Source organism: Stegostoma tigrinum, chromosome 31 (assembly GCF_030684315.1).
Source record: "Stegostoma tigrinum isolate sSteTig4 chromosome 31, sSteTig4.hap1, whole genome shotgun sequence".
NCBI lineage: Eukaryota > Metazoa > Chordata > Chondrichthyes > Orectolobiformes > Stegostomatidae > Stegostoma > Stegostoma tigrinum.
In genome coordinates, this window is record NC_081384.1 from 22,257,668 (window position 1) to 22,277,190 (window position 19,523).

General features: G+C 40.1%; 1 protein-coding gene and 1 long non-coding RNA gene across 10 annotated transcripts in view; one reads left to right on the forward strand and one right to left on the reverse strand.

Moving 5' to 3' along the window:
- LOC125466334 (uncharacterized) overlaps window positions 1–19,523 on the forward strand; it is an 86,528-nt gene that overhangs the window by 1,581 nt on the left and 65,424 nt on the right. For all 8 annotated transcript variants that reach the window (XR_007250431.2, XR_009442841.1, XR_007250435.2 and 5 more), the window contains exons 2-3: window positions 318–410; window positions 16,076–16,243. This is a non-coding gene — a long non-coding RNA (uncharacterized LOC125466334). The remainder of the gene's footprint in view (window positions 1–317; window positions 411–16,075; window positions 16,244–19,523) is intronic.
- LOC125466333 (homeobox protein DLX-6-like) lies at window positions 2,468–9,212 on the reverse strand. 2 transcript variants are annotated; one of them, XM_048560700.2, is made up of 4 exons: window positions 8,957–9,212; window positions 7,551–8,015; window positions 6,611–6,804; window positions 2,468–3,503 (listed from the first exon to the last, which is right to left on the reverse strand). In XM_048560700.2, exons 2-4 carry the CDS (start codon window positions 7,849–7,851, stop codon window positions 3,252–3,254), a joined length of 747 nt encoding a protein of 248 aa, XP_048416657.1. In that variant the 5' UTR covers window positions 7,852–8,015; window positions 8,957–9,212; the 3' UTR covers window positions 2,468–3,251. The 2 variants fall into 2 exon arrangements, with proteins under 2 accessions (XP_048416657.1, XP_048416656.1); XM_048560699.2 differs by lacking the exon at window positions 8,957–9,212 and having other exon boundaries at window positions 7,551–8,123.

Consider the following 19,523-nt stretch of genomic DNA (forward strand, 5'->3'; position numbering starts at 1 on the left):
AAATCTGTGCTGCCCAACTGCAGCCGGTGCATCTGCCTGATTCGCGTTTTTCCCCCACTCCGAATTGTTACATATTAAGCAGTGCATTTAGGCGACTGAAAATTGCTGGTAATTATCTTGATGGAAAGCGCTTTATTCAGGGAGCTACAGTCAAAATTGCTCTAATTACAGCCCTTTTCACACAAGCATAAAAAAATCTTAAAATAGCAGAGAAGTGGGCTTTGCACACGGCTTCCAGTGCAGATGTTACGGGGGGAGGCTTGACATGCGAGCTATTATGCATTAAAATCTGTAAACACCACTATCTTGTCTTGTAGACTGACTTTGACAAAAAATTGGGAGAGCAAACCATGGATTTCAATACGTGTTGTAGTTTGTGAGGCCTGACAAGTGGAGATCAGAGACACGTGGTAAGTAATGAGTTTCTTAATTGGGAATGTTAGATACAGGTGTACCTGTCAGATCGCTGAACGGGGAATATAGATTTATTTTTTTACTCCAGGAAAACGTCAAACACATTCTTTCAGGCCCGAAGATTTAAAGGCCACTAGCCCTGACTAGCAAACAGCACAGATCATACATTAATCAATCTCCTTTGGTAGGACGGATTTCTCCATTTACTTGGCAAACCAGAGAAATACTGTAGCAGATTCTGTCCATTTATTCGGTATAGAAATATTTCCAAAAAGCATGACGGTGGATGATTAGTAACATGTCGGGGAGAGAGACTAAAACACGGCCCTGATACAAATGGCGCTATTCTCCTTCAGTGAATATTGTAATAGAGAACAGAGTTAGCACAGAATTCGGATCGGCCTCCACTGATGTAGTGCAGCCATTGAAAGGCACATGAACTGTTGATTCGACGTTGGCACCATTTTACTAGTTTAACGAAGGCGGGGGTTAACAACATCAGAGAACTAAATAACTGTCATCGAGGTGCATATACTGACGGGTTGATCAGGATGAATGGCAATGAAAATCAAGATAAAATATTAATGTCAAAAGTGCAATTAACTATAGATGTTGGAGCTTTGAGAATGTGTACTGATCGTTGGTGATAACATCGAATGGCCACAGGTAGTACATGATGCTGTACCGACGCAGGAATCATTTAACAGACAATAAATACACTGCACATTGGGGAAAAAACGTGTTATTATCTACAATTATTCCTTATATGACAAGTACTAACTTTTTTTCTCTGTTTCACGTTAGGACCTTTTTAATGAGACGTGCCCTTTGATAATAGAAAAAAAAATCCTCCGACATTACAACTATCCCACCCCAAAATATATACTTAGGTTAAAGGGGAAAAAATGTCTCTGAATCATTTTAATACATTAAGGCTTTAAAATCAAGAGTCACGGACAAATTGCGATTAATTTCTGGATCAAACCAAATTTTCCACAATGTGAAGGAAAGCCTGTGTCGCTTGCGAGAAATAGGCAGGGCCCTCGGTGACCACACTGGAAACCACAGCTTAATTTTAAAAGTTCAGGTTTTTTTAATCATGAAGACAAATAACAACATTTCCAGAAATGCACCAGTTCTTGGCGAATCCAAAATGTGGTCATGCAAAAAAAAGCCACGTTTCCTGCACTTTTTAACATGACCCATACATTTTATATATTTATATATTTTTAAATTCTATTGAGGTTCGTCTTTATGTTTGACCCCAAAGGAAATTGAAGCGAGAAACTGTGATGGGAGGTGTAATGAATGGAATAGTTTGATCAATTACATGCAAACCTTGTGCCTTTCCTTTACACATAATTACAGTTAAATCCACAGTTAAGTCGGCATTTTTTTTTAAAATTGCTAACACACTTCGGTTTCTATAATCCTGAGAAACGTACTATTAAATTGAGTAGCCATATTTGTTCGAATTAGATCGACTGAACGCGTTGACACGGGTTTTACTTAGAATAATGAGACATAATACATATGCACTATTTACAACTAATTTAACAATATATACACACGTAATGGTCTCTCGCTCTCTTTTCTCCAAGAAATCGTTTACCTTCATATTGCTTGGGAGAGATAAGCATAACCCTTTATTTCACAACATAGGCTGTATTTCAAATTTTAAAAAAACACGTTCTTCCTCATCTCTTGTATCATGCCACGTTCATTGTGAACAGTATTGTTTCCTCTTGAGGAACTAGAGGGGTGGGCACAGAGTGGGCCCTGTTGCAAACGATGAGAACGACCCATTCTAGAGGCTTCCGCCTCCAGTTAATTTTAACCCTTGAAAGATTTGAACATGGCACCGCAGGCTGAACTACTGCCCAGAGCAGTTCTGCAAATTGGTGATCTCAATGGAAATGGAAGTTTAGACTAGCCCGGTTCAATTCTTTACAGTGCAAATCAAACGGATATTGTTTTTAAAGGAAAAGAAAAGGAAATGCCGGAAAGATAGCTATTTTCAAGAAATATTCTAACGCTTGAGGTATTGTTTCGCCCCCCCCCCCCCACAGAAATTCAAAGGAATTTCTGATCAACAATCAAAACCGGCACTTTTTTTAGCGATACCGTATAATCCATTGTGAATTCCCATACTTGCTGAACCATTCCGATTATAAACGGTTTGGTGATTGTATGTACTTGCATTTACCAAATTCACTTCACATTAAACAGATCCTTTTTGTAAATAAAAAAAAAGGAGAAAACCTGAATATTCCAACCGCATACTCTTCAATTAACCAGGTGTTTGCAGCTCTGTCTGACTGAAGCTATATATGGCAAATGACACTTTCATGCTTCAAGCTTGAATTACGGTAATTAAATAAAAAGTACACAATAAAGAAAGCTGATATGGTAAGAGCCCAAAGAAGAGAATGGATAGTTTGTCGGTAAATGCCTGAAATACAGCCTATGCACTTGGCCCAACTAAGAAGGATTTGCATCCTCGAGTTTAAAAAAAGGTTTAAAACACTAACATTGAGTTTAGTAGAACAGGTATAAAAATTTTTTTTAGAATTCACAACGTAGATTATAGATACATCAAACTACTCCAATAGAATTACAAACATCGTACAAGTTTGCGTAGCACTCGTTAGAGGAGTTTGACTCTATATACCCATTGTATTTCTGGCACAAAACTATTAGGATACGACTGAAAGCATAATGTCATTGTTATCTCGATTCAGTCGCCTTTTCTCGTCCATAAGACTATTTGAAATCGTGTGACAGATTGTTTTGAGTGTTTTTAAAGAGTTTGTGGGAATTATTGTACTCTGGGTTAATCACATCATTTGGGGTCTTGGCATGGTGTCCTGGTGGGGCGGTGGGTACCATGACCCAAAACTGTTAATGTAGCTGTTCGGCGGCATAGTGGAGCCCTTATTTGGCATGGGAACGTCCCAGACTGGTGGGATATTGGGCGAACACGGAGACAAAGCAGCAGAGGTGGGCAGGTGGTCGCCTTCTTGCACATTGGAACTGTGTTTCATCAATTTCTTGTATTTGGAGCGCTTATTCTGGAACCAGATTTTCACCTGAAATAAAATGAAAAACAAGCGCATCATATTTTACCGTACTGCTAAGCTAACGTACTAACTCAGCGCATTCGGCTTTTGCAGAATGCCATCGAGTCCACTGTTTTGTTTATAAATGAATAAAAATGGATTGTCCATGTGTTTATCCATTCGCAAGTCATCTCGCCAAAACGTCCCCAAAAGCACTCCCATTTAGATTTTAATGCGTTAAGTTTATTTTGTAAAAAACTAACTGGTTTCACATTTGTTAATGCTCATAATGGATTAATTTGTTATATACACAAGACTATAAGCTACTGCAGCCGATTGCCAATGATATTGTCAAACCATTGTTGCCCGAATGTTCAGGTGCATCTGAAAAAAAGACCATGAGTAAATAATGACTGCATTCACATTCAGAAACTTCAAAAGCAATTGAGTATATGCATATTAAAGATTCAGATAGCGTCGCTATGAAAGGTTTCAATGGGAAAGTGCAAAATGACATAAGCTAACACGGAGTGCCCTGGCGGTTTTAAACCCAAATCAAGATGAGATGCGACTGTCTAAACTAAAAAGTACAGCTTCTTTTCAAACCAATTAGGAATTTGTATTAAGTAACACACGTTCAAGCAATGGTAGGAAGCAAAAACTTGCTTCCGTAGTAAAGTTGCCACAGTTTAATTTGAAGTTAAAGGTATCCTCTTAGAGGCAGAGACCTGTGGCATTTTAGGAATTTGGCTCATGGCGATTTAACTTGCATTGAAAACCCCACGTTACCCCACGTCCTTGCCTATTTGGAGGTTTTCAAATCTTTCGCAAATGAAAACGACTTGATGCAGGCCCTAGGTCCTCAGGCAAGATTAGATTGTTAAATAAAAGAGCAAAACTCAAGGAGACCACTGTCTATTTTTCCTCTTGCTCCAACACTTCAGGGAGAAGAAAGTGACATTAAAAAAGTCAACAAATGAATGCAACATCTCTGAACGTTTAATCAGCATTACAAATCCACAAAAATCACTATTTTGGTTACAAATTAATTTTACTAATCTACCCAGCGTCCAATTATTAATGGCTTTAGCCAACGACTTGGTGCTTTCATGTAGGCCGTGGGATCTGCATTGCACAATGTATAGATTCTTTGAACTTTTACATAAACCGGATAAAGACGTTATTCGCAAGATCTTCCCATTTGGAAATACCTTGTGATTATTTCTAATTCCTTGCGCGCATTTATGATTCAGACACACAGCCAATGTCAAAGTGTCGTTGACGAATATGTTACCTGTCTAGTTTAACTGTTCAACTGCTACTGGGCAAATTGTCCACAGGACGATTAGAAAAAAAACTCGAGCACAGAACAAGCACCCAAAGTTACTCAGAGTTTGGAAGACAGCAGTGTTCAGTTTTCTTAAATGTGTGCAAGCTATAATTCCTTCAGTTGTTCTCAGTAAAAGGTTTTGAAAGTCCGCTAAATTTGTTGCAACAATTTGATTGCTAATCTTTACTAGCTGAAACAAAAGGCTGTCGCTAAATCCGTATGACATTTTAAAGAAATAATGCACCAATAATTGAAATACACACAGACAATTGAATCAAATGGCATTTATTTGGCAAGTAGGGACTGTGATAATACGGGTCAATTCTACGTATAATTTACACTTTCCGAGTCCAAATGCTTCCCCTATGACTCGCTGACATATATATTTTAACAATATGGTGTGACAGAGACTTTGTCCGAAACAGGTTTGAACTGTCTCTCCAATAATAGTTCTGGATAACTGCGTTTGGCCTATTCAAACTGGAAAAGGTCAAGTCAAGCAAAGTACACTTTCAAATGTGCGAATTAAAGATCAGAAATAAAATAGCCGAATGCGAAAATAAGTTAGACTTTTTTTCCTGTACGCAGATATTACTTGGAGGGTATTAATTTGTTTCGAAATTTCCTTTTTGCATATATTCAGTCCGCTATAAGAATGCCCAATTAATAACAGTAGAAGAAATTTGAAGGGGCTGTCTATATGAAGCATCGTTGATACCTCACTCATGAGTGGATAGCCTGTTGTATTTGTATAAGGCTGAAGGCAGAGAGTGACCCAACGGGCTGGTTTACTGAGGGTCGTTGAAACAAGTGATGCTTTTATTTGTGTGGAGGAAGCGACGCGTCCTTTGTGAATCCTTGCAGTATGGATTTGTCTAATGGACTGGAATAAATTTGGGGTGTTGGAAATTGTTATCTTTTCATTGCAGACGGCCATTTTGGATAGGTGAATTTGGGTATATTTTTAAAACCCGTGATAGTGACAGTGAAATAAAAGCACAGCGGTCATGTGGCCCCTGAAAATGCACTATTCCGCCCTGAACTTCCAATCACAAAACAAATGATTGAACTTCTTGGAGAACAGTTATTAAGCTGCACCCCGTTTTATTAAAAAACCTTTCGACATGAAGTCGACGCATAAACGATGAGCGCTTTCTTTTGCAACAATCCCCAAACATTCCACCCCTCCCCCAGAAAAAATAATCGGCCTTTGAAGGGACAGAGGCTTCTCTACATGACAGAATTTTCCAACGCCACACCCTCTATACAAAAACAAAATCCAAAAAGGAAACTTCTCTAAAGCAGCATCGCGCATACAAAGTCTTGTAATTAGATCCTGTGCAGTTTTTTTTAAAACCAGGGGATACACGTTTCAGACCACGCCACATCTTGCATCTCAACAGCACACGCTGTCATTTAGTGAACATGAGGGGAGATATTCCACACACATTCCAGCTCCCTTGCAGCTTTAAATGCGTTCAGACCTGGAGTGAACCTTGTAAGGATTCCAAGGCTGTCATGTTTATTATTCTTCCTTTTTAAAATTTAGTTCCTCACTCAATTCTAATTAGACGAATTCCATCCCCTTTAGTAAACCACCAATAGAGACGGGTGAGGATTTTATTTTACGTTTTGAGGACACATCTATGTTTGTCAGAAGAGGCTAGGTTTGAACAAGTTTTGAAACACGACGGATGGCCTGTGTATTTTTACTCAAGAACAAAGAGACTGTGCTTTAAAACGAAACAACAAAAAAACAAAATGGACTCTCAATCCTGTAAAAGGGGAGACTTATCTGGCACCCTACCTGTGTCTGTGTGAGTCCCAGAGAAGCTGCTAACTCTGCTCTCTCTGGCAGCGCCAAATACTGTGTCTGTTGGAAGCGGTGATTCAGAGCTTGTAGTTGAAGACTCGAGTAAATGGTCCTTGGCTTTCGGATTTTTTTCCCTTTGCCATTCAATCGTATTTCCCCATTTTCGATTACAGTCGATTTCTCGTGCTCTTGGAGTGAGTAGAAAGAATATAATTTAGGGACCATCAGTTCTAAAACACGATCCGCTCTCCACAACAACCCACTCCTTTTCAAAAAAAAGGAAACATATCAAACATTTTGGTACTCATACAGCCGTGAATAGATGACCCCATTAAAGACAAGAGTTTAACAATGTGAGTGATAACCAGAGATGGAGAAAGGAAGTAATGTTTGGAACCGAAGTTTGGTGCTGGACGCGCTGCAGAAACTCAATTCTGATATCTGCGTGTTTCTCCCTCACTCGGAGGTGCCTCTACTTCACACATACACACACAAAAACACCATTTATTTGCATTGTCTTCAAATCGTGAATATTTCCGTCGACCGCTCAATGTAATGATACACTTCTACAACCAGCCCAGTCGCTCAATTTCTTGGCCAAAAGTGGATCTCTCGGCAAACAATTATAGCCGTAGCGCTAATACGTGAATGTGACTATTTGGGCAGGAAAGGGAAGAGTCGTACCCAGCTCATGTTTGCCCAACACCGGTTTTGTCCAATTGCAGTCGTCTATTTAAAGGCAGCAATTTTTAAAAACGAATATATAAATAATTTCATCAGCGAGGCCTTTCAAATCTCAGCAGCGCACTCTCTCCAAAAGGCTTTGACTCTAGACTTGCAGCGTGACGACAGAAACTGCGGGGGAATGCGATCGCAAACATTGCTTTCTTTACACAAGAAGTTTGAAGTCGCCGGCCGGAGCCCGCTTTCTTACCTGTGTCTTCTAACCTGGTGTGCCCCAAAGTGCTGCTGTTCTGGTAGGGCATGTACGGATTGGGTGCGTGGTTGCTAACTGAGCTCGGGTACGGATAACCCAGCGACCTGCCGTACGAAGAGGCGCCGGAGTAAGAGCCATCGTGTTGGGAGTGTCCGCTGGAGTGCAGGCCGTGCACCGGGTAGTGTCCATGAGACATGCCAGGGGATGACTGCTGAGCGGGATGACCAAACTCCAGAAAGGCCGATTTAGATGAGTCTGGTGCTAGCAGCCCGTCAGCCATCGCGGTCATAGTCATCATTAACGAGGAAGTGCACGGGACTGACTAGGAATTACCAGCGTGCAGGAAATTGACAAGGAATTGACGCGCCACATGAAACTGACCCAGGGGCTGCTCGCCAAAACCCAATCCAGGCGTCTTCTCCCTCGATTTTCCCGAGCAGAGGCGAATTTCCCGCTTGTCGGCTGAGTCGAAAAAAATACAGGGGTTTAAGTTGAGAGAATTCCCCGTGAAATTCAGGAAAACTTCTGGATTTGCATGGCTGCTTCATGCATATGGATCTGATATGCCAACGTATCCAATTGGCTGTCTCCTGCCGTATGATTGGACGACGGGCGTATTACATCATCTCGCCGGCGGCGATCCTAATTAACTTTAATTAGGACTCAGTTAATGAGAGCTCCAGCTTCAGCAACTAGCAGCCCCGTCCGTCCCAGATAACCGGCAGACAATCTCTCTCTCTCTCTCTCTCTCTTTCACACACATAGGAAAACATGCGAAGAAATTGTCCTGTGGGCAGCAGCCACAATGTGTCCTTTGGGTGGGGAAGCTGAGTTTCGGGTTATGGGATGGGGGAGAGGTGAAGATAGGGGGGAAATGGTGGTGGGTGGGGGTGGTGTGGGTTGATTGGGGGGGTTGGGTGGGTGCTGGGAAGATGACAGGCCTGATAAACAAACACCCGGTGAGTCGGCGAACTCCTAGCCATCAACAGATAACGCAGCTTAGTAACCGCGACTCGAGGTTGAGTTTGAAATTGAGTGAGGAGGGAGCAGTAAAACGAGGAAATTTTTTTTGAGGAGGAGGGGAAGCAGAGATTGGGGGTGGGAATACGAGTATAGGTAGGTAAAAACCTTGTAGATGCCGCCACGATCTGAAAGTTTGCGTTTCAAATGCAAAACTGCAATCTACTAGAGAGGCAGGATGCCTTTTCATTTAAAAATGGTGAAAATGGCCTCGAAACAGTATACCGCCAGTTACGGAGCATGGTGTTTAGAATGGCACTTATTAGTAGCTGTGTATTCCCTCGGCCTCTCATCTATCTGTTTCATTACCTTGTAAAAAGCTTCAGCGGTGGAGGAAAACACGCAAAGAAATTGCATTTTAAAGTGCGATTTAGGACATTTACCTTATACGTTACCCCTTAATTAGACCTGGTCTCTTCCGCTATCTGTTAATCAATGCACCGATGTAAATGACATTCTCATGTGATACCCACTTCAACTATAAATATCTTTAGTCCTGTGACAAAGCGGCGAATTGTCAGGCGCTGTCACTGCCGTCCTTGAAGCCTCGTGTCTCGGTCACACCAGGTATTTGTCCCGTCAGAGTCAAGGCTCGCATTGATCATTTGATTCAGTCTTGGTGAATATAGGTGGGACAAGTTTCCGGAACTTGGTTTTAACAAGTCAAGATCGTTTACTAATTTATGTACATTGTTCTCTCTCCTCTCTGTTACCGCTACGTTCATTTCACTTCTGGCGCGTCAGTAAATTAAGGGGCGATTAGCGGATCAGTGCTCGGATTTTTTTTGATCAATTTGATTTTAAGTAGCTGCTAATATTGTCAAGGCGATGGCGGGTTGGAATAGGTGAATATATTTATATATATATATAGAGAGAGAGAGAGTTAATTATAAACGACATTTGCACACAGGGTGAACGAATTTTCATTGAGATGTTGGAAAACCAACAGAAAAACTTTTTTTTAGACACACGTGTCAGTGGGAGATGATGGGAAGGGCTGTGACAGCTTTGGGTGACGGCTATGAAATGCATGAAAGCGCTACCTGAGCTTCCGCTTCACCGACCGGAGGGTTCAAGGACGCTGGAAAGCATGCGGAGAGCCTGAGATTTTCTTTGTTTGCTTTGCTTGTTAACCTCGGAACGGAACACGCGAGAAAGAAATTCGATCTTCCGATGGTCTGGGAACTGTACAATACGAACCGCTCAACCGATCTTTAACGTCTTATTAAGAGTGCAAAAAATCCGATGCTGAATTGAATTTATTTGTCGCCTTTTCCAAACAAAAACAAATTTAAAAAAATTGAATTTCTGATTCCCAAACTGTTTAATAAATACAACTGGAGGATCGCCACCCTGCTTAAAATTTAGTGTCTACCCATAAGTGGACCATGAAAATAACTGGGATATCTCTTTCCCAACACAGAATAAAACGTTGGGGATTGGGTAGGAGGGTAACTTAAAAAGGTTCGTAGCGAACCTTCCAGATTATAATTTATTACTTTTTAGTGGCCTGAGTGTTTTTTTCATCTTGAGAGTGGGTCCAGGCAATGCAGAGAGGGAGAGAGAGAGAGAGAGAGAGGAAAAGCTTCCTGTTACGATTAAAATCCTCGCTTTCCACTGTTCAAATATCGGCTGGTTTTGCCGAAACCTCAGGCACGGAGTGATCTGAACAGGTGAATGTTGACATGTGTGGACAAAACTCAGGGGTTTTGTGAATCGAAACACCCGCCCCCCCCCCGCCCCCCAACCCCCACCAAGCCTTGTCTTGGAGCGTGTTGCCTTTATGTGTATACTTTGTCGTTGTTCCAGTACTGCTTTTAAACGGCTTTTTTAAATAAAAGAACGCTGCGGGGTGTAGTCAGTATTTAACAATTTCTTGCCTTCTAACGGCCCGTAATTACTGCTGATCTGTGCAGCATGAATAAGCCCTCATTGTGAAACCCCCGTCCCGTTCGCTACGTTTGCTTTCTCCCGCTGAGAAGATGATTTGCAGCCTCCCAAATGCACCAGGAACGGCCATTCAAAACCAGGCAGAGAAAAGATTCGCACTCACAAAAGAGAGAAGCGGACTGTTAAATAGTTAATTATATAACAGGTGCAACCAGTCTGCGGAAATTGGGGGTAATTTTCGCGATTTTGCTTGCTTTCTTTTAAAAAAATATATAAAATATAAGGCTTTCAACTAATGAGTTCGGGGCGATTTGAGAAAACTGGAATATTATTCATTCCAAATTGGAAACTGATTGGGAAACACGGGTGACAAAGATATCATCATTTCGGTGTTCCGAAGAGCCAGACTGAACTCAAAATGTACCAGACCCGCTGAGTTTCTCCAGGATGTTCTGTTTTTTTTTAATTATAATGTCAGTAATATGAAGACTAGCGACATTTTTAGATGAAGTACGATTGGATGTGGGAAATTTGCACTGGTGTGATGTCAATTAAAATGCACAAAGACTGTAGCTTGATAAGCAACTGTATCTTGCCTATACGTCAATATCCTGCATGGCAAGGCTTAAATTTGTTAGTTGAGAACCGTACGACGAAGTGGTAATAAATGAACTTGGCGTTGGACACTTGCTATTTTGAATGTACCACGCGTCACCTTCTAAACCAGTCTTTACAAAGATTCAGAAGGAGTCTTAGTTAAATGTTAACAAGTATTTTGCGGAACCTCTGATATTCCTGTTTGAGTTCCCATCCTGAGGTGTGTGATCTGCGGTTGCACTAGTTTAAATGGGGGGGGGGGGGGGGGGCGGCGGTATGTATTTTCAATTAAATGTTGGAAATACTCAGCAGGCCTGACAGCATTCTGTGGAGAGGGAAACCGGGTTAATGTTTCAAGTTTAACGACTTTTCTTTGGAATGGTTCACCAGAGATGCTCGTAGACCTATCCAGTTTTTTCTTCATTTTTTTTCCGATTTTATTTCAGATTTCCAACATCACCAGTATTTTACCTTTCTATGTGTTGAATTCGGGGTGAAAATAAGCATGATTGTGTTTCATTTAATTGGACTGGAATAATTTATAACTTAGACTAAGCAACCATCAGCAAAATTTAAACAATAATTTATCTGATGGAAAAATTCGACGACATTTATTCTGATAGGGGAATGGAGTTCACTTAGCAAACCAGGCACAGACAGTTATCTAGAAGGTCTTAACCCTCCCCGTATGTTTGTAATCTGCATGTACACAACTTGAGAAATGCTACTCCCCACCTTGTGCAAATCCATCCTGCCCATTTTGTTTTATTCTGCGTTGAAAGCAATATTTTGTGTGTTTTTCGCACTTTGCAACTATTTCCCAAACTTGGTTGGTTTACAGAAGTATCAAAAGTCCTATACTTCCTTTGTACCCAGGTATTGTTTGAGATACACCCGTGCCCTTACGACGAAGAACAATTGTCCAAATAACGTGCATTATCGTCCTAAGACTGTTGGAGTTAGGACGCGTTTCCATCAGCCATTTTTAAGAGCTTTGCGAGAAGTTCATTATTCATATTTTTAAAAAAAACTCTGTCCAGTTTTGGCAAAAAAATCACATTAATCTAAAAAGCGGAGTGGGGATTGCAAACCTCGAATGCTTCAACCCACTTAAAACTACAATCCAGACGGAGCCCTTGATCACCGTGAAGGGACCTTTCTAAATAGAAAGTAATTCATACAGAACAGTTGTTATATTCTTTGCGTTGAGAATGTATTTGTTTCAATCCAGCCAAAACCAGACCTACAGTATTGCAGTCTCTGCGTAAGGTTACTGCATCGAATACTCCTCTGCACAATCTAAAGCATCAAATGCGGGGAAAAATGCGGAAATTAAGCTATTTCCTTACTTGTGCCCTTTAAAAGCGACATAGTAAATAACTCCCCCGCTCGTTGTACACGTGTGATGCAATAGAATGATAGTGAGAGGCTAATGTTGAACTGATTCTAAAATCCATTTCTAAAACAAAATAAAACTATTTGCGAAATGCAAACTACCTGCAATAATTAGGCTTAATTTTGAACCATGTAGAATAGTTCCTTCAATATTTCACCATAATTTTGGTTTTCGTGCCGTTTTAAAGACAAAACCCGCGTTCAGGTAAAGACAACGAATATTGTGGAAACGTTTGACCCTGCCCAAATGATGGATACATTTGGGACCTTTATGTTTTGTAAAAGCACCTTCTTTTTTCGTTTAGTTGTTGGACACATCGACGGCTAACAGAAGAAATGCGTAATTTCACCTACCAACCACAGGCTTATTAAGATGTGAAGAAAACTGAATCCCAGGCCCCTTTTTTTAAAAAAAGTGACATCTATTCCCTGAATACTGTAACACTGAAGTTTGAGATATGAATTGAATGGCCGAAAATGTTAATGGGGCCTGTAAACTCTGATAATAAAACAAGCATCTTCCAGAAATGTCAGTTTGTACTTTGAGGACCGTTCTGGCGGAGGTCAGAGTGAGACAGATTTTTAAAAGACATCAAAAGACAAACTTGTAATAAAAGTTAACATTCTCTGGACACGATGACAATTGCTGCATGTGCGTACACACAAGACTCGTTAATGGCAAGTCAGTTGCACACCCTAGTTTGAACATATATTCCGACAGAAGTGTATGTGTAAATCTCTCGCAAACTTGGTTTGGAAGCAGCATAGTGGGAACGAAAAGTCACATTTGCTGATCCAGGCAGACCACCCTTAACTAAGTTACTGAATCGACATTTCAAAAAAAATTAACGCCCTTCTCCGTGTTATAGTGAGGGAGCATGTAGTCAAGTCAAACACCACAAATACTTCCATCAAGAATATGTGACCAGCACAAATAAATGGAATAACGTTTAAGAAATTCCCACATACATGCTGGACATAACTTTTCAAAAAAGAAGCAAATTCACATTACAGCACGAAAGGACAAGATGAAGGCATAGTTTTCTTACTGGAAGTTAAAACATTGCGCTTGTGTTTACTTGTGTATTTGCCTTTTTTAAAAGAAACATACTTTCTTGGCTTTGCAAAGCATAAGTTTTAAACGCTAGATTAGCAAATCGTGCAGGGCAAGACGTTATTCATTTGGTGACAATTCAAAGTGGTTGTCATAACACGGTGAAGCACCGAGAAAAGGAAAGGTACCCTCTTTTAAAAGCTATAATTATGGATAAAGCAAGAACAAAGGCGAGCCCTGGAGCCATGCATTGGAGGCTGAGGCTTCAATGTGCAGTAATAGAAGGAGAGAAGCTTTAATAACTAGACATGGGAACGTCAGACCAGACATCCAGGCGTCTCAACACCCCCACTGCACGACTTCGAAACGAATTAATACGTTTTAAGAACAAGACCAACAAGCTTGGTGTAAGATGGGCATAAATAATAAATGCCCCATTCAGATCCACTAAAGAAACTGGACTTTTTGATTGGGCAAGAGAGGGTTCTCATAATTCACATAACCAGATACTGCTCTTTAATCAAGATAAATATGGTTTCTATTGCCAGAGTCAAGTTAAAGTGGGCAACCTTGGCTTAAGGAAAATTACTGAGTTTAACTGTAATGACACAGGGGAAAAATGCAGAGCAGCCGCTTTCTTCTAACTGTAAACGTTTCTTCCGTGTTTGGCTTTGCAGCAGTGCACTCCTTAGGCAGTGTGCGTCTAGCTGTGTTGCCTACAATGAACACAACACGAAATAACATGAAAACAGCACTTTACAAATGCCCATCTGCCTAGACAAAGTTACACGTTCGCCGCGATTAATCAAGTTTAAGTTGTCTCAGAAATGGAACTCAGTTATTGTCGCTTCCAGTTGCTTGCACTTTGTCGATACAATTCCTTTTTGTTTTGGAACGCGTTCTCTAATTCAAATGACTTTACCATTTTAATCTAACAAATAGGAATGCCAATGCGGATCGATCACACGCATTGGTAAAACCTACTAACTGGCTCGTTGTGAAATGCAGCCTTTAAATTTGTAATACTAAAACCATCTTTTAAAATGGATTCTTGCAGCTTTTTTTAAGCACTGCCCTTATGCATTACCAAATTTAATAACTGGGCCCTAAGCTCTTAAGACACGGTGGGCAGAACCTTTCAAATGAACGAATGCAGTGAACACAAATTTACCTAAAACGTCGAATTTCCACAGTTGAAAGAGGAATGGGAGACTGCACAGGCGACCGGTCGAGTCACGTCACTAGCCAGCCAAAACACAAAACAGAAGCCCAAAGGTTTGAACCGTTTTGGGTGGCAATGTTTGTTCATCGCAGAATTAGGTCCGAAACCATTGGGGACTTTTCTCTCGAGTATAGCGGAAAACACAAATTGGAATTGGACAAATAGAATCCAATTATTCGAATCATTAGCCGAGTCTTTGCTTGTAAACGAAACAACAAATTTAATTAGAGCTCTTACTGGTGATTTGGGACGGTGAATTGCTATTAGTTTTCAATTGGCATCACTTAGTTCACCGGAGTTTTAACACCGACAGAACGGACGCTGTCCCGATCTGAGAATTCCGCAAAGACACCGATTATTGAATGGGCGAGTAGATTGTTTTTGGAGGGGGTGCAGCGAGGAGAGTTACTGGCGGGGTGGGGGTGGGGGGGGGGAGGTGGGATACGGGGCTGGGGATGTGCTGTGGATTTGGGCCCAATTTTCAAATTAATTCGCTACCCATTCTTCGCCTGTGATGCTTCGAATTTCGTCAGTGTTGCACAGCCACAATTAACATTTTCTGATGGCACAAAAATGACTATAATCGCGACTGGATCGGTTTGAGCTCTTTATCAGCAGTAAACAGAAAGCAGCTGCGCTTCCAATGATTAAAACATTTACAAAGCTCTTCAAAATTCAATTGGCATGACGCTCCCCATCTTGTGAAACAGGTTTGGCTTGTGGTGGTTCGCAATTCATTCAGAAAAAAAATGCCCCGAGATGGACGCACAGATTATCGTTTTGTTACATCTTCACACAGTACCAATGTACAGAGCACCTTGAATCACAGATACGCAGTTCAACATATTACATCGCGCTGCTGTCTCATCTTTTCTGTTGGTAATTTCGTCACACCAAATTTTAAAACCTTAATTTGTATTTTTAATTACACCAAACACGAGTAGTACACCAAAGACCACAAACATTGCTGTTCAGCAAATCATATTATTATTTAATGTTTAATTTTCTACTTCAAATAACGGAGCGCTCACAATGGTTTTGTTAACCTTAACGTATTATTAACATTAATGTATTGTTCACCTCCTAATCAGCACTTTTGATCTGCAGTTTACAAATAACAGCCCATAAGCAAACATATAATCAAATTCGAGTTTCAAATCGTGCAAAAGAATCTAAACACAACAGAGCGTCCTCTTGTAAATGAGCACGCACTCGCGCCTCTTCGCAAATAAAAATGAACATGTTTTTGTTTTGCTGCTGACTTTGGAAAGTCAGTGCTATGTCTATTCCATTTGTGGTGCTGGAGAGTGGCCAACTATCACATAACCAAGATATGTGTTTTAGCTTGCAGGTTTGGGAAGAATTTGCATCAAGCTGAGAGAAGACAGGAAGGGCACTAATCCTGCGGTTGCTCCGCACATTCACCACCCCCCACCTCTGGTTTCAGAACCACTCCGCTCCCGCCATTTATCTCTTGAGGAGGCGAAATGACCCTGTTACCTTGGCTGCTGCGTAAGTGAATGACAAGTGGCCGAGAAGTTCGGCGATTCAAAATGAACTCGCGGGAGCAAGGCCCGGATATACACACACTGGTTGGGCCAATGTGAATTATTTTGTTTGTCATGGCCAGCAAATAGTCTACCCTAATTAATGCCGGAGTAACCTGTTGCGAACTCTGCAATTAAACGTTAACATTTCAAGATATTGTACTTGATAACTTTCATGAATTCATACTCTCCTCCAACATAATTCTGTTCACGAATAGGATGGAGTGTATCATTATTAAGTGGAAGTGCCAGCAATGAAAGAGGCAGAAATGGAATTCGTTCAGCAACTCTCTCTTTGCTTAAGGTCCCAATCGTTTTCTATCCTTACCAGTCTTTAATGATTTTAGAACTTTTTTTCCCAAAAAGCCAAATTAAATCTCACGTATATTTGTGACATTCGCTTACTGGTCACTAGCGTCCAGGATTACTGCCAGTTTCATCACCTTTAATGTAAACATGAAAAAAAAGATTTAAATGGGTTAGTTGCTCTTGGTGATCACAGATAAATCTTCGCTGGCGGAAAAAAAATATTGTAAGATGTTCTGTCAGTTGGATGGCCCAACTATGTCTATGTTTATTACGTTGCAAAGGGATGGTAATCAGTGCAATTGCTAATTTTGTTTTAGAAAAGGGTAAATAAAGTGATCGATAAATCATTTTTAAATACATGTTTCTTTGGTGAATTTCACACAGTGCTAATGAGGAGATGCACATAAGAAAGCAAACAATTGCAACAAAATATTGTGCATAACAGAAACGGTCAAATAAAAACGAAGCTTTGATCAGCACAATAAAGCAGTGAATGACGTTAAAAAGGCCGTATAGAATTTAAAGCGCAATTAGAGGTCAAATTGGGTCCTTTTTCCAATGTTTTTCCATCTCTCGCTGACAGTAAAGAAAGGGGGAGCAGATTATATGTGCCAGTTCCGAAAGAAATATTTTCGCGCATGTCTATTCTGGTACACAGTTCAGTTGATATAATAAGGGGGAGCCTTTTTAAGTCAAGGCCCCTGCCACAAACAAGCACGAAATGTGTTAACTTCCAGCCACATTGGATGATTGATGAACATCCCTGCTCGGCCGGCGTGCTTATTTTTGTAGGATCAAGTGTAACACTTATACCTCCCGAAATAGTGGAACACATCGGTCTATTTTCAATTTGTAACATACACACAACTGAACATGATATCTCAACTTCAGATTCCCGCCTCCGAATAACTTCCTGGTGATTTTACTCCACCTGCCTGGTTTCATGTTCTTTTCTTACTCGCACCTTGTTTTTACACGACTGAGCACCACTCCGTCCCGGATTTATTTCGCATCATTTATTATTCTTAGCAGGTATAACATTAGACATTGCATTCCATAAAGTAGTAGCTGGTCAGCGATAAATCAGAAATAGCAATTGGGGTTTGTCTGTTCGTTTCTGCTCTTAATGATTGGACAGAGACTTGGCTGACCTTAGACTTGTGACCAGTTCTTGGGTAATACCAACTGTCTATTATTCTACATATGGAGAGAGGGTATGCTACATTTGGAGAGATTGTCTAATGATGCAAAACTGCCCACAACATAAAGGAGTGGGGAATGACCAATGTTACAATCACATGCTATGAATAACGCAGGAGCCACTAATTTGCGAAGACTCCCCTGAAGGATCCTGAAAATAAACATGGCCAATGGCATTTTACTGGATTTTGTTCGATTCCTCTCAGCACATGCTATGATACTATTCTAAAAGCACACATAAATTCTTATAGTGCAGGAATGTTCAATAGCTGTTCAGGCAATCATCTAGTTGGGATATAGTGCTCTTGGAGTAAGATAGTAGTGCCCCTTCTTCAATGGTAGTATCCCCATCACTGAACTAGCACGCCTGTGCTCAAGACCCATCCTCTCCAAAGGCATGCATTAACATCTTTGATGTTGATAAGGAAAATATCTATTGTTGGAGGATGTCACCAGTTATTGGGAATCCACCCACACTGCTCCCACCCCTTCCTTCTTTGGGCCCATCAGTTCTTGAAGTTTTAGAAACATAGAATTCACATTCCTTCCAAGCCAAGTGGAAGTACACAAGAGACGTTTTACCACCCATTAACTGATACTTTACACTTCTATGCATATATTACACTGCACACTGCCTATTGTAGAAAGTCAGTAGCCACATAAAATCCATGAAGTAGGAAAATAATCCACTTTGTGATTAAACCATTTAAACCCAGGAAAATCTCAGCTCCAAGATATATAATTGATGATATTTTAATCATTAACTGCTAACTGAACCCACTGTGCTGATTCTTTGAACTAGTAAAGACATACTTTTATTAATCCATCTGTACTATATAGTACACCATGATTTATTTTAATCTGTTCCCCTAATTATTCCTAAGGGAATAAAAGCTTTTGAACATAAATATTCACACAGAAGATTCCTGCTATTTTGACTTTGAGTAAATACTTTGGCTTTTTGTAGCTTATTTAATTTTTCAAGGAAAGTTCTAATTTCATACTAGTTGTACATATTTTGCATGAAATGCAATTTATATCCAGCCATATTATTAATAAGGTCATATTTGCTAATGTCTTCTAAAGATTGTAGCAGATCATTTTAGATATTTAAACAGATGTTAATTTATGAATTTATACAATGTCTTACTTTTCTCCTACAGTAAAGGATCAAATCAGTATCTGAGTTGATTCATAGGGATTATAAACTCAGCTGCGTGTGCAAATATGAAGTAATAATAAAAGTTAGGTTATGAATACTTTGCTACAAAGAGAATGTTATGTGTCTTGCAACAGTTACAAAAAGGTGATGTGATTTAGCAATCCAAATAATTTAAACCACAAATGTGAAAATTGAGCATTTTGATCACTCAGACTAGATATAATATCACTTTATTATTCTGTTGATAAATATTATGAATTTTGCAAGTGTTTTTTGTTTAATTTTGAGTCCTCTTTCTGTGCAGTGCTGTGTGGTGATACTAACTTCGTGCCTATAGCATAATCCCTGCGAGTTCAGAAAAACTTACATTTTATTACTGGGAGGAACAAATAAAGTTATATTGGTATATGTTAATAGTAACTTTTATTAAAATTATATGTTGGATCTGTTATCCAATTAAAAACAGAAAATTTACCATTATCAAAAAGCTAATTGAAAATCATTTTCAATGATAGTTACAAATCAATCACTGAGATGATTTTGCAAGCAGTCAGGAAAGGTTGCAACTTAATTG

Bases quoted from the DNA above. Each gene is read 5' to 3' on its own strand.
- LOC125466333 (XM_048560700.2), bottom strand. From the start codon at position 7,851: ATGATGACTATGACCGCGATGGCTGACGGGCTGCTAGCACCAGACTCA. The intron at 6,805-7,550 runs GTAAGAAAGCGG...ACTCACTCCAAG, and splicing joins CACCAGGTTAGAAGACACAG to AGCACGAGAAATCGACTGTA. The intron at 3,504-6,610 runs GTAGGGTGCCAG...ATTTTATTTCAG, and splicing joins TGGGACTCACACAGACACAG to GTGAAAATCTGGTTCCAGAA.